Source organism: Sinohyriopsis cumingii, chromosome 4, assembly GCF_028554795.1.
Source record: "Sinohyriopsis cumingii isolate HCF-2022 chromosome 4, ASM2855479v2, whole genome shotgun sequence".
Taxonomy (NCBI): domain Eukaryota; kingdom Metazoa; phylum Mollusca; class Bivalvia; order Unionida; family Unionidae; genus Sinohyriopsis; species Sinohyriopsis cumingii.
In genome coordinates, this window is record NC_142964.1 from 102,318,272 (window position 1) to 102,330,880 (window position 12,609).

A 12,609-nucleotide genomic window follows, 5' to 3' on the forward strand; every position below is an offset into this window, starting at 1 on the left:
TTTTTTTCCCACCACGTAATATTCAGTAATTCCTTCAGATAAGTCATTGAAATCAGATATTTTTTTCCACATATATGGTATCATGCCTTAAATAGGCCTTTATCTTTTAAGCCCAAGTTTAAAACGAAAACACCACAAATAGTTTGTTAATATGACGCAGATGGCCCAATCAAGTAAATGGCAAACAGGGGCCATAACTCCATAAAAAATATTTTGTCAGGAAATGGTGGAAAATTGAAGTTGATGTAAATGTTCTTAATGTGAATCATTATACCAGATTTGGAGTCACTCAAATGAAGTTCTTCAAGAGTTGTATGGAAACAAATTTGCAATGGCTGTGACTGGTGGGACCTGACTGACTGACAGACAAGGGAAAACAAAAGTAAGGCTGGAGAACAAACACAGAAAAAAAGACTTAAAAGAAACAAAAAGGAATGAGTAATTAATATCTTTTTAATAATATTCTTCTTTCTTTTGCAGGGTGTTTATGATTTTATGTCAGTGTTGGATACTTTCCTTCCCTTTGCTAAGGCTGGTTCAGAGGGTCCATTGATTTATGTAAGAACAGCATTTGGAGATGCTGTCAACACATGTCTGAGGAAGTTCTATGCACATCTCTCAAAGGTAGACAGATCCATATGTCTTGTATGCACTGTAATTCAGTCTGGATTTATTTGAAACAGAATCTGCGATTCAGTATTAAAGACACACATCTTGGTCTAATTTGGAATGCGGACACTGTTAAGTATTTAAAAAATTGCTTTATTTTCTGTCACATGAAAATGAGACCAATTGCATAAAAAATGTTTTTATTTCATGATGCACACTGTTGTTGATAGTGTTGTAGTTATGACTGAATGCAGTCTGATAATAAAATTCATATAGAACACAAGCCCATGTGTACAGTCATATGTATAGAAAGAAACATGTTTGTTCCACTTAACCTATATTTTTCTAATTTTTAGTTGAGGAATATTCTATGACGGGGGATAACCTTGTAAATACATGTACATTATTGGTACAGAATTGTTTAAAGTTCTGGCATTTAGCTCAGGTTTTTTGCACTCAGTATACCAAGAAATGAAAGCCTTGAAGAGTACTACAACCTTATCACAAATATAGGTCACTGTGACCCACATTTCATTGATTCACTGACTTAGATTACATTTTGTGTTTTATGTTTATTTCCCAAGAACTGTTGATACTGGAATCATTAAACTGGAGGATTATTTGCTTCCACACACTTACAGCAAAAGAATGTCACTGCCGTTCATTTCAAATTGTATTGGTGTAAGTTATATTTTTGTTCATATCTCATTACCATGCAGGTCTTTTGCATTGCTGTATATATACAGTTTTACCTTGAATCATAGAACTCGCTGAGGGGATACATTTCGATTAGTAGTATACCCAAATCACAAAAGAGGTCACTAACCAATATTTCATGCTTTACTGACTGGTTAAATCTGGTGCTTTAACTGTTTCTGCTTAAGTCATTGGGCTTGATGATTAAATATGTCTGTTAGTACCACACCCATGCAAATGAAGGTCACTGTGACATACACTTTTTGCATTTAGCTCCTGATGATACAAGAGTGTTTTGCATGCTTGATACTATTCTATCTAGAATTATGAAACATGGTGAAGGGATATGTCTTGCTGAGCACTACTTCCTCATTCCAAAATTAGGTCATTGAGACCCATATCAAATGATTCACTGGCTAGGGTAAATGTTCGAGTCTGATTTAATTTCTCAGGGACTGTGCATGCTAGAATTGTACAGTTGATGAAGATACGCAGTTTTGTTACAGCAACAAAAGAATCTCATCATGACCTATATTTCATCTTTTACAACCTTTGGTTAATTTTGGGATTTAGCTCACAACTACAGGAGTTGTTGGCATACTGTTTGCATAATCTCCTACCTAGACTTATAAATCTTGATGTGGCAATGCTTGATAATTTCTACACTGAGTTGCAAAAAAGAGGTCTCTGTGAGCTATATTTGATGGTTCAGTGAATGTGCAGAAATTAAGAGTTTAAGTTCATTTACTGTGGACTGTTTTTATGCAGCTTGATAGTACTACAGCCTTACAACCAGAAAAGGTCATTATGACCTACATTTCACACTTTACTAACATAGTTAACTATTTGTGTTTAGCTCATGACCAAACAGATTTTTCCATGCTACAGACATCACAGCCTACACAGATGGTCCTGTATAACTAGTGGAGTTGGAAGTAGGCATACATATGTTTATTCAGTGGTAAATTTTCCATACATCTGACAATACATTGCATATTGTGATAGGTTAACCTCAACAGGCTGACTCTTTATTATATATGTGAATGAGCATATGAGTTACATGAATGGGTTGTGTATGCATTTCGTGTAATTTTACTGATGTATGAATTAGGTTTCTAATACAGGCTGACAGTACAGGTTACTCAGATCCCTGTGATTATGGCTGCAACATTTTACCCAAATTCCTAAACCTGTTCACAATATACAGGAACCAAAATAATACTGTTTAATCAGACCAGTTAAAAACTCAGCCTTTGCCCTAATTTGCACATAGGGGTACAACTGACAACTATATATATGTAAGCTGTTGAGAATGTGCACACTAGGCATCAGTCAGCTTGCTATTTTTTTGTGTGCTTTATGTTTTTTATGTGTTTTACCTCTTATTATGAGGGGATTCAGCATGTAAGACATGACTTTGTTGAATATATCTGACAGTTTAGGTAAAACATTCTTAGGATGATTGTGATTGTGTGTCATACCACTGCATATACATACAGAAATGAAAAAAATCAATGCATCCAGATATACTGCCTGAACATGGGCATCAGATAACATGAAAGGTACCACTTGCATGTTAATTTACTTGGTTATTGATCATTAAACATGTGAGGATAGTAACCTTAATTAAGTGGTTGACACTATAAATGTTGCAGCCTTGCCTGTGACTTTCACTTGGTAAAATATGGTATCTGTGGGTGGACATAAGTAATTGCTTCTGAAGTAAGTTTTATGAACATTGAATTAAAAACAAGAAAAATCTCATGTTTTTATTGGTTCATTAAAGTATTTAGACTTTGTTATAGTAGAAAAGAATGTTCTTTTAAACTCTTATGTCTTTTATGCCCCTTTTGTTTTCTCCTTTTTTGATCCAGTTGTCTTCAGAAGTTCCCTTACATGCCCCCATGAAGAACCTGTACATTATCCTCTCCAGCTGTGCCTACATGCGGAACTCTCTTCTTCATTATGAGATGGTGCTGACACTGGATGACAGGTATGTCTGAATTGTTTAATCAGGTCTTGTGGTAAACAGGAACAGGGAACTGTTCATATAGGCATCCTATGATTTGATTGAGATCTGTAAGATCAGTTCCCTTTTCTTTTAGTGTTTATAGCTTGTTCTTTTTGCATTTATATATTTTGCTATTACAGCCCATGTTGGTGTCTGTCTGTCTGACTCTTTATATATATATTATCTCATTGTGATTGATTCTGTTCATTTGTATACATGATCAATAGAATATTGCTTGCTTGCTTTTTTCAATGGTCAGCATTTTGTTGTCAAGACTGCTTTAGTGTGAACTTCTTTTCTGCTTGATAACTAATGTGTACAATGGCTGCTGGTGACAACTAAAAACTTCATAGAGGTAAGGTATGTAATCATTATTGATTAAATTGTTAATATTGAGAATATTGCTGTGGTAAAACTTGATCTGAATACACTCTGATATTACTGTACTTGCTGCTTATTTTAGCAACAAGTTGCTTGGTCCATTATACAAGCAGTTTGTGGAGTTGGTGGATGAGTTGTCACATCTTGTGGTTGAAGTTCACAACAACTTTCTTGCAACCTGTGTTCTCCATGATGCTGATAGCAACAACTGGGCTGAGATGAAGGAATTCTATGAGGTGAGTCAACGATCTTGCTTTAAAGAGTAAATATATAGAACAAATGGATTAATGTAGTCTAATCTATGACATACACAAATGAGAAAGGGTTTCAGAAAACAGGGATAAACAGTTCAGTCCATGTCAAGAGTAGATGTCATTTCATCTGCCAATGTCAGTAATTTATATTGTTTAGAAGAATCTTGCTATAATATGATATGCTAAAATCATGTTTAATTTGCAGCAAGAAAACAGTGCTATTCATTTTAGGCAGCACCAGTATGGATACCATAAGTACTCACTTGTAAGACAAGTCCACCAGCAAACTGCACAGACTCAGATGTGCCATTGCATAATGCACCAGCACCAGCAGATCTGGGTATGTGCAGTTTGTTATGAGTATTCAGTCGAACAGACAACATAGATGCACATTTTGCTTCAGCAGGTCAGGATCTTTGTTGATTGCAGATTGACTCAACATACGAGTGAGAATATATAGTAGTTGTACTTTTCCCAAGGGTTAATAAATGTTAATCTCTTTTTCAATTTACATTCCTGTTGCTGGCACTGTTTTAAAAGTTGGTATTCATTTTCTTCTTGAAGAGTAACACACTCACGATAAAAAACATGATATATATGTCTCTCTCATAAGTTTGTTTCAACTGCAAACAACATAGACCTTGATATGCTGTTACATAATATACTGACAGAACAGGGTCTGTGTTTCTTCTAATGATTTATACTAAAAGGGTGCACAGACAGATTTACTGGTGAATTATATGATGGCCGATATAGGTCTGTGCATTTGACAGTTGGAACTGACTTATAAGCAAGTATATATGGTATGCTGCTCCCTCTTTTCTTTATCCTCAACAGTGTTATAATCTGAGACCAAGTAAGACCAAAAATTAATCCATTGAAGGAGTCGCTAAGGTGTGAGGCAGTAGTTTATGCATTAATATGGTGATAAACAACAAAGTTTTTTTCCTGAAGAATAGTTGTCTCACATTGTATTACTGATATTAATAGAATAGTTGCTATATTACTTATAAATTGAGGTTTGGCTTACAGAAATTGAATGTGTATGGTTGTTCTTAGAATGTGAGACAAATTAAAAAATGTTTAGATTCTTTTCCTTGTTTGGGCACCAGTTATTTAAATTGCTTGAAATCCAAATGGATGCTTTTGTGAGACTAAATAATGTCAGCTCTTGACTCTGTGAAATTATGAATCCAGATTAAAGTAAGCAGTATCATAAACATGAATAAAGACATCAGAGGACCCAATTTCAACTACTTTTCCATTGACTGAAACTTACTTTTGTTGTGGAGAGGTTTTTGAACAATCAATTTAATAGTATACACTTTATATAGTTCATTACAGTGACACTCTTTGTTGAAGTTTTACATGTTATTTGTTAGACATCTTTCAGTGTGTTTATTGAATTTGATACCAATTTTATGATACAATTTTATGGTTGAGTATTTTCAGAGTGACTTAATCAGGAGATCAGTCAACTTAACTCCAGTAATGTTCAGCAATTTTAGATCTTGTGTTTTTGTTGGCCTATACTTAGTTCCTGATATTTTCACCATCATTGTGGCCCATGATCCTTATCATATTTTAGTCACTGCTGTTGCAGTTTAATATGGTGGAGACAAATCATGGGATATGGATGCTTCACAGTCTGCTAATAGACTTTTCCAGCATGTCAGGTGATCATGCGTTGCACCTACTTGTATAATTACCTGTGGCTAATAGAATACCTATCATCTGAAGCCTGGTTTGAGCTGTTGCCTTATATTACATAATGTATGACATCATGTCGATAATGTAGTTATGACCTGGATTAAATAATGTGAGAGAGCATGAGGGAAATGCCATAACCTGGATTACATAATGTGGGACAGGATGGGTGAAATATTGTCATAACCCGCATTAAATAATGTGTGAAAACATGTGGGAAATGTTATCATAACCTGGATTAAATAATGTGGGACAGGATGTAGGAAATGTTGTCGTTACCTGGATTACATAATGTGTGACAACATGTGGGAAATGTTATCATAACCTGGATTAAATAATCTGGGACAGGATGTGGGAAATTTTGTCATAACCTGGATTACATAATGTGTGACAACATGTGTGAAATGTTGTCATGACCTGGATTAAATAATCTGGGACAAAATGAGGGAAATGCCATAACCTGGATTACATAATGTGGACAGGACGTGTGAAATGTTGTCATAACCTAGATTACATAATGTGGGACATGTGGGAAATGCTGTCATAAACAAGATTCAGATGTAGGATATATTAAGTTAGAAAATATCTCAGCAGTTACTGCTTCAGTTCTGCTTAAATCTTGAAGATGGCAATTTTATTGTTTAAGTGGCAAGTATGTAAAATTTTATATTTTATGTTACATTAGAAATGATTTTCTTATACAAAGGAATGTTTATGGGGCTTAGAGAAAATTTGGTATGGTCTATGTTGTTATAACATAATCAGTGTGGGGATAGAGTTGTGCTATACCTGTTATATCTCACACTAAATGGAATTTCTACAGAATTTGAAGCAGTCTTTTTTAGCCGAGTGTAAATTCCCTTAGAAAAATATCTATTCTATGATAACAAAAATATCTATTCTATACTAACAAAACTTTTCCTAGGTCATATTTTGGTAATATTTGCTGTAAATTGATTTTTATACAACTCATAAATCTTAGATTATAGTTACAACCTAATGAACATGACCTGTACATGTTTTCATAGCAAGCCATGGCTTGATTTGTTTAGGTAGCCTGTAGATAAATGAATTAAATATCTCTTGGGGAAGTTATTGTGTAAATTATAATATATTCCATATTTTAATCAAATCTGATAATATTCAGCCTGAATTCATTTAAACATTAATTTTGCATTTAGAATCTAGTCATGCATAATAATCATAAAACAATCTGTTGAAAAGTTACTGATGTGTTGCAGAAACTTACAGACATTTTTGTGGAGAATATTATTTATGATGGCCTCTAAAACCTGAATTCATTTAAATTCACTTTTGTATTTAGAATTAATGCAGATATAATAATCTTAAAACTGTCTCTTAGAATGTTATCCAGATGTTTGGGACTGCCAAAACCTACAGACTTTAGTGTGGAAAATATTGTATATGGTGGCATGTACAATTTGAATCTGATTTATTTGTACACATCTTCTCAGGATGAGCGATGTTCCTTCTGCATCCAGATGTGGAATTACCACATGCGTGGGCTGCAGCATGACTTGTGGTCCATCTGTCCTCCACAACAGGCCCAGAACATGTTCAGCACAATCTTTAATGAATCCCTGCTCATCCTGGCACAGAGGTACACCCAGGCAAAGCCCAGCTTCAGGAGAGTGACACAATTCAGGTATATACATTCATATATATCCACAGCGGGGGTGAATGTGCATTGGTATCTTTCTTACACTAAAGTCAAAGCTGTATGTTTTTTTTGAGAGCTTGTGATTTTTGAAGGATAATTTGTCACCTAGTCCTCAATTTACATTATAAAATAAGCTGCATTTTATATTAGAAATCTTTGCATTAGAATCTTAAATTTATTTTTCAAATTCTTCATTTATAACTTCAGTTTTCAAAGAGTTGTAAAAAAAATGTCTATTGTTATATGAGTGACACTATATTGTGATTCATGTGGGATCTGTCATACCAATAAGACATCTTCACTTAAGAAATCACAGTTTTCAGAAAAAAATTCCATAAACTCATAGCAGTTTCCATATTCTTAATTTATTCAAATAAAAATTACAGAATGATAAAGTTTGACGGTTTTGAATTTGAGCCCAGGTTTTCTGCTCAATATCCAAGAATGTGGAACCAATGCCTGAGTTTCCAGCTCAGCATCTGCGAAAATGGGTCCATGACTTTAGATCAAATCACAGGAATGCTGGCTGTATTAGCAGGTACATATAAGACTTGCTGTTAGCTCTGTAACACATTCTTGTTATCTCTATTTACAGGAGTGATGTCACCAGTACTAGTTTTGTAACACAGCCTTGTTATCTCTGTTTATAGGAATGATATCATCACAATTCTGCTTGGAGCCAGTGAGTTGTTGTATCCAGCCAGCAGTTCTATATCAGAATATATTGATGTCAGTCATTCTCAACAACCACATCATAGCATCCACAATCTGTGTTCTACCCTGCTGGCAGCCATGGCAGTGGTAGCCTCACCCATTGATGCTCTATATAAGTAAGCAGATTATATATATAGATATACACTCTAAAAGGGTGACAGACATGGGAGTGATGACAGGATAATGATATAATAAAGAAAAGGATACATTAGCAAAAATGGCATCATTCTCAACCATGTATATGATGTTCTTTAAAAGATAAGGACACCTAAAAACATGAGAAGTAAGACTTTGAATGTAATCAGGGTTTTGGATTTTTGTGCTGGGCATAAGAAATTATATGCTTTGTGAATAGAGTTTGAGATTGATGCAGAATATTCAGAATGTATGACATAAACAAAAGGTATCACATAATGCCTTGTACTGTTCAATCCATTTCATTAATCAGGAAAAAGAGATAAGAGAACAAGTGATAGGCTACATGAGATGGAGAGAAAGAGTGAATGAGTGTTGGGTGTCCAAGTGCAGAATTTCTTCTTTATATACATTCCCCGATCATGTTAAAGTTTGGGATATAAGCCTGCCACCCCCCAAATCCAGCCCAACCAAAAGATGAAAATTCATCTTTTTCCTCTGTATCATGTAGACAAAGGGCAGTAAATCTTGTACATTACCTTCCAAATCTGGTTGATAAGCAGATTTTTCTAGTTGACTGAAAATATGGTTGACAAACAGGTTTTTCTGTTTGCCTGAAAATATGGTTGACAAAAAGATTTTTCTGGTTGCCTGAAAATATGGTTGACAAGCAGATTTTTCTGGTTGCCTGAAAATGCTTTTGCTTACTACAACAACATTTACCAATTTGGAAACCTTGCCTATGGTCTGAATATCAGCAGAATGATGGATTGTGTCATCCTTCTGTTCTGGTCCTCATCTGTTACAGCAATAGCAGCACATCTGGTTGATCTCCAAAAACATATGGTAATTGCTATCCCTTCAGGGACAGAAATAATCTATTCCTTTTCAATCATCTTGGGTTTTTCCAGTGAACTAGGAAATATCTGACCTTCACCCATCCCAGTCATATCACCCTGTCTATTTTTAGATAGACAAAGGGCAGTAACTCTTGCCCATTACCTCCCCTTCATATCACCAGGTGTCGCCAAGTTTTAGCTTCGCTGTATTCTGAGACACACTCAGTGCAATATATTGTGCTTTCCCATTGGTCCACTGAAGAAATGGGCAAATCAGTATGTGCTGATTTCTAAAGCAAACCAAAGAGAAAGCATTGTGTTGATAAAATACTCGTATGTTCAAAAATACATTCATAAGACTTGTTTCAATAAGGGTTTTCCCAGAAGGCCTAAAGTGTGGTACTGATTGTGCTTACTGAATCATATGATGAATAGTAAATATGGTACCAAGGGAGACAGTTAAGTGATCAAATGTTCATTGCTGGGAAATAAAAAGTTCCATTATAACTGTTAACATGATCAGTTTTAGCTTTACTGGGCAGGGACAGAAGTGCTTATGGGATGGTCTGTCGTCCATTGTCTTCATCCACCTGTCCATTAGCACAAGCTTACTGTTGCTACCCCTCCTGCACTACTTTAGGACATTCATCTCATCTCATGGTCTTCTTAGTCCTAAATGAAAACGGGGCTGCTTAGACCTACTCCCAGCAAAAGGTCAGTCACAGTGATCTATATTTTTGGATAATCTTCAGTTTTTCCATTGAACTCAGTTTCTCTGACACTGTTGTATTACATTCATAAAAAATTTGTCATACAATATAATGAGTGTTTTCATCTTAGAGAGTACCATTCACTGCTGACAAAATTAGGCCACAACAAGCTAATGTTTGTGAGGATCGATTTGTGGGAAGCTAGATATATCAGTCACTTTACCAGTGGTGGTGGTGACAGTGACATCATCATTGACACCATCAGCAGTTTGTTAATGTTTTGGTAACATATTTTCTGTTAGTGCTTCAACTGTGGACTTGTCATTCTAAAGAGATTACATTTTACATTGCATGTAGAGATATCTTGACATCACCTTCATGGTCAAGGGTCATTACATAGATTTTTTTAAACTGCATTTACCCAATACACATATTTATTCCAACATGTAATATAACATTTTCACTAAATGAACATGTTGGAATTTCTCAGGAATATATATTGGATTCAATACACAGCAGTTAAAACAAATAGATAAACAGGCTATTTCAGTTTTGACCAATTATTTCTGGCCAGTAGAACATCAGTCCTTTCAAGAAACTCTTGTTTTTATAGGAAGTCCTAATTGGAAAGTACTTTATCTTGTAGGAAAAGAAAAGTGTACAAGCAGGTCAGTGAAAGTTGTTTGAAATCTGTGTGCGATGCTTTTAACCTTTTGGAAATTACTGTTGTATGACCTTGGGTAGGTAAACTAATCAGTAAGGTTGTGCTTGTCCCTGCTAGAGTTCACAAGAAGGGCTATCAGTACAAAAGATCTAAGGAGCTGGAAAATAGTCAAGAGATGCTTGCCATCAGCACCACTCATGTCTCCAACACCCAGTGGTTGTCATGGATACAGAGGACTGTGATGCAGCCTGGATACAAACAGTAAGATGTAACATTTTATTGATGTGATTTTCAGACTTATTTGATAGATTGAATACAGACTGAGCTTTCTTTGTTATTTTGTCACTGTACCAAAAACAAATAACATGAAGGACCAAAGGGGCTTAATTTAGATTTTAGATGTACACTCCGTACTTAAATATGAAATTTTCCATCGTTTTCTCAAAGGTCCTGCACCACGAAGTTTCCTTTTGTTGACACATTTAATATATAAATTGCACAGCCTTTTTTGTGTTGAAACTGAGACATCTCCGTCATCCAGATATGTAAAAAAATTGTATAATAACTGTAAAGATGGATGCTCCAGATAAGGTTGTTTCAACCCATATCCATTTATATTGAATATCATTCTAAGACCATACACAGTATGTCCCCTTATCACTAATAATTTGTTCATATCCATAATAATTAAAATGTCATTCCAAAATTCAAATCTGTTAGTATGTTCGTTTCATTTATACAAGTTTGATCTCCACTTATCCTTTACAGTTACGACGACATGAGGACAACAGTTGCCATCTACCATCATGTGAGATTATTGTTGAGTCAGCCAGTACCTGACTGGGCCATGGTCCTACAGGTAATCATGAATTCTTGTTTTTCTCACACCCACTTGTTTAAAATAGAATTAAACCTAAGAAGATCTGAATCCTTTAAATATTGAAAAGATTATTGATAATAATTTCTTGAATTAATTCAAACATCAACTATTAGGATTAGGAATTTTTATGTCTGTCCTTATCTTTCTTAACAATTTCATTTCACCATGTACAGTTATTGAACTTTGTTGACGGCTTGAATTTAAAGTAAGGAAGGACTAAATTGATTTGCTGTTTCAAAGAATCAAAGGTCTAATTCACTGTTACTGAAAGAAGAAAAAAATATTTTTCAGTACTTGATTTCTCCACATCTACCTTTTTTAAACTTTGTGGATGGCTTGTACTTGGGTGAAGAAGAATTCTGTCACTTTTGTGGATAAGAGGTGAAAAGGTCAGGGTCACTGACCAAAAGAAGAAAAATGGTTTTCGCACAATAATTTGAGTTTTCCACCATCAACAGTTACTAAACTTTATGGATGGCTTGCAAATAGGGTAGGAAAGAAATCAGCTTGTTTTGGGGTAACGGTAAAAAACAAGACCACTGTGACGGAAAGAATAAAAATGGTTTCTTCACAATAATGTTTATTCTGCATCGCATAACTGGATCAAGTTTTAAGGATGGCTTGCATTTAAGGTAAGGAAAAGTCTGATGTTTGGGTGTAAAAGGTCAAATGTCTAAGTTTAGCAGTTCATCATTATGCTCTCAGTTTTGCCTACTCATGAAATTTGTAAGTGGATGCATCTTGATGAAACCATACCAAAAATTAGGTCATTGTGATCCAATTTCACACTTGAGTGACTTTTATTTTCAGCTGTTTTTTCCTAACAGGGCCCCTGTAGGCTGAGTGAATTAAGGCACTCACCTTTATAGATCAGTGACATCTCACATCTGTTGACAAAGGTTTGTGTCTCACCTTGGCCAATATGGGTATGTGAGAAAGCTTGCCATTAGCTTTCTATGGGTCAGTAGTTCTTCCCAAGGTTTTCCTAGTTCTTCCTCCACCAAATATGCTGGCTGCCATATATATCATATATTGAAACATGGAATTAAACCCACAAAATCAAATCAAACTAGTTTCTTCCATACACCCTCAATATCTTGGACTCTATTTTACCTACCTCATGAATTTTTAAATATATAAAAAATCTCACTGAAAATAACTCAGACTAGGTGAGGATCCAAATTTTCATGCTTGAGTGACTTTTGAGGGTTTAGCTTTCTATTAATTATACTACTGAATATATAGCTATGTGTTTTCAGCTATTCATTTATTACACCCCTAATATCTTGGACTCTATTTAGTCTTATAAAACTTTACATGTGGATGCA

At 34.9% G+C, this 12,609-nt stretch overlaps 1 protein-coding gene and 1 long non-coding RNA gene across 3 annotated transcripts in view; one reads left to right on the forward strand and one right to left on the reverse strand.

The window, feature by feature from the left end:
• LOC149801796 (uncharacterized protein KIAA0825-like) overlaps window positions 1–12,609 on the forward strand; it is a 136,291-nt gene that overhangs the window by 43,111 nt on the left and 80,571 nt on the right. For both annotated transcript variants that reach the window (XM_089956141.1, XM_089956142.1), the window contains exons 9-15: window positions 481–624; window positions 3,180–3,298; window positions 3,780–3,933; window positions 7,134–7,324; window positions 7,990–8,169; window positions 10,519–10,662; window positions 11,170–11,260. In XM_089956141.1, coding sequence (XP_089812267.1) covers window positions 481–624; window positions 3,180–3,298; window positions 3,780–3,933; window positions 7,134–7,324; window positions 7,990–8,169; window positions 10,519–10,662; window positions 11,170–11,260 — 1,023 coding nt within the window. The remainder of the gene's footprint in view (window positions 1–480; window positions 625–3,179; window positions 3,299–3,779; window positions 3,934–7,133; window positions 7,325–7,989; window positions 8,170–10,518; window positions 10,663–11,169; window positions 11,261–12,609) is intronic.
• On the reverse strand, window positions 7,685–9,073 carry LOC149801797 (uncharacterized). The gene is made up of 2 exons (XR_016420721.1): window positions 8,912–9,073; window positions 7,685–8,161 (listed from the first exon to the last, which is right to left on the reverse strand). It is a non-coding gene; the product is annotated as an uncharacterized LOC149801797 (long non-coding RNA).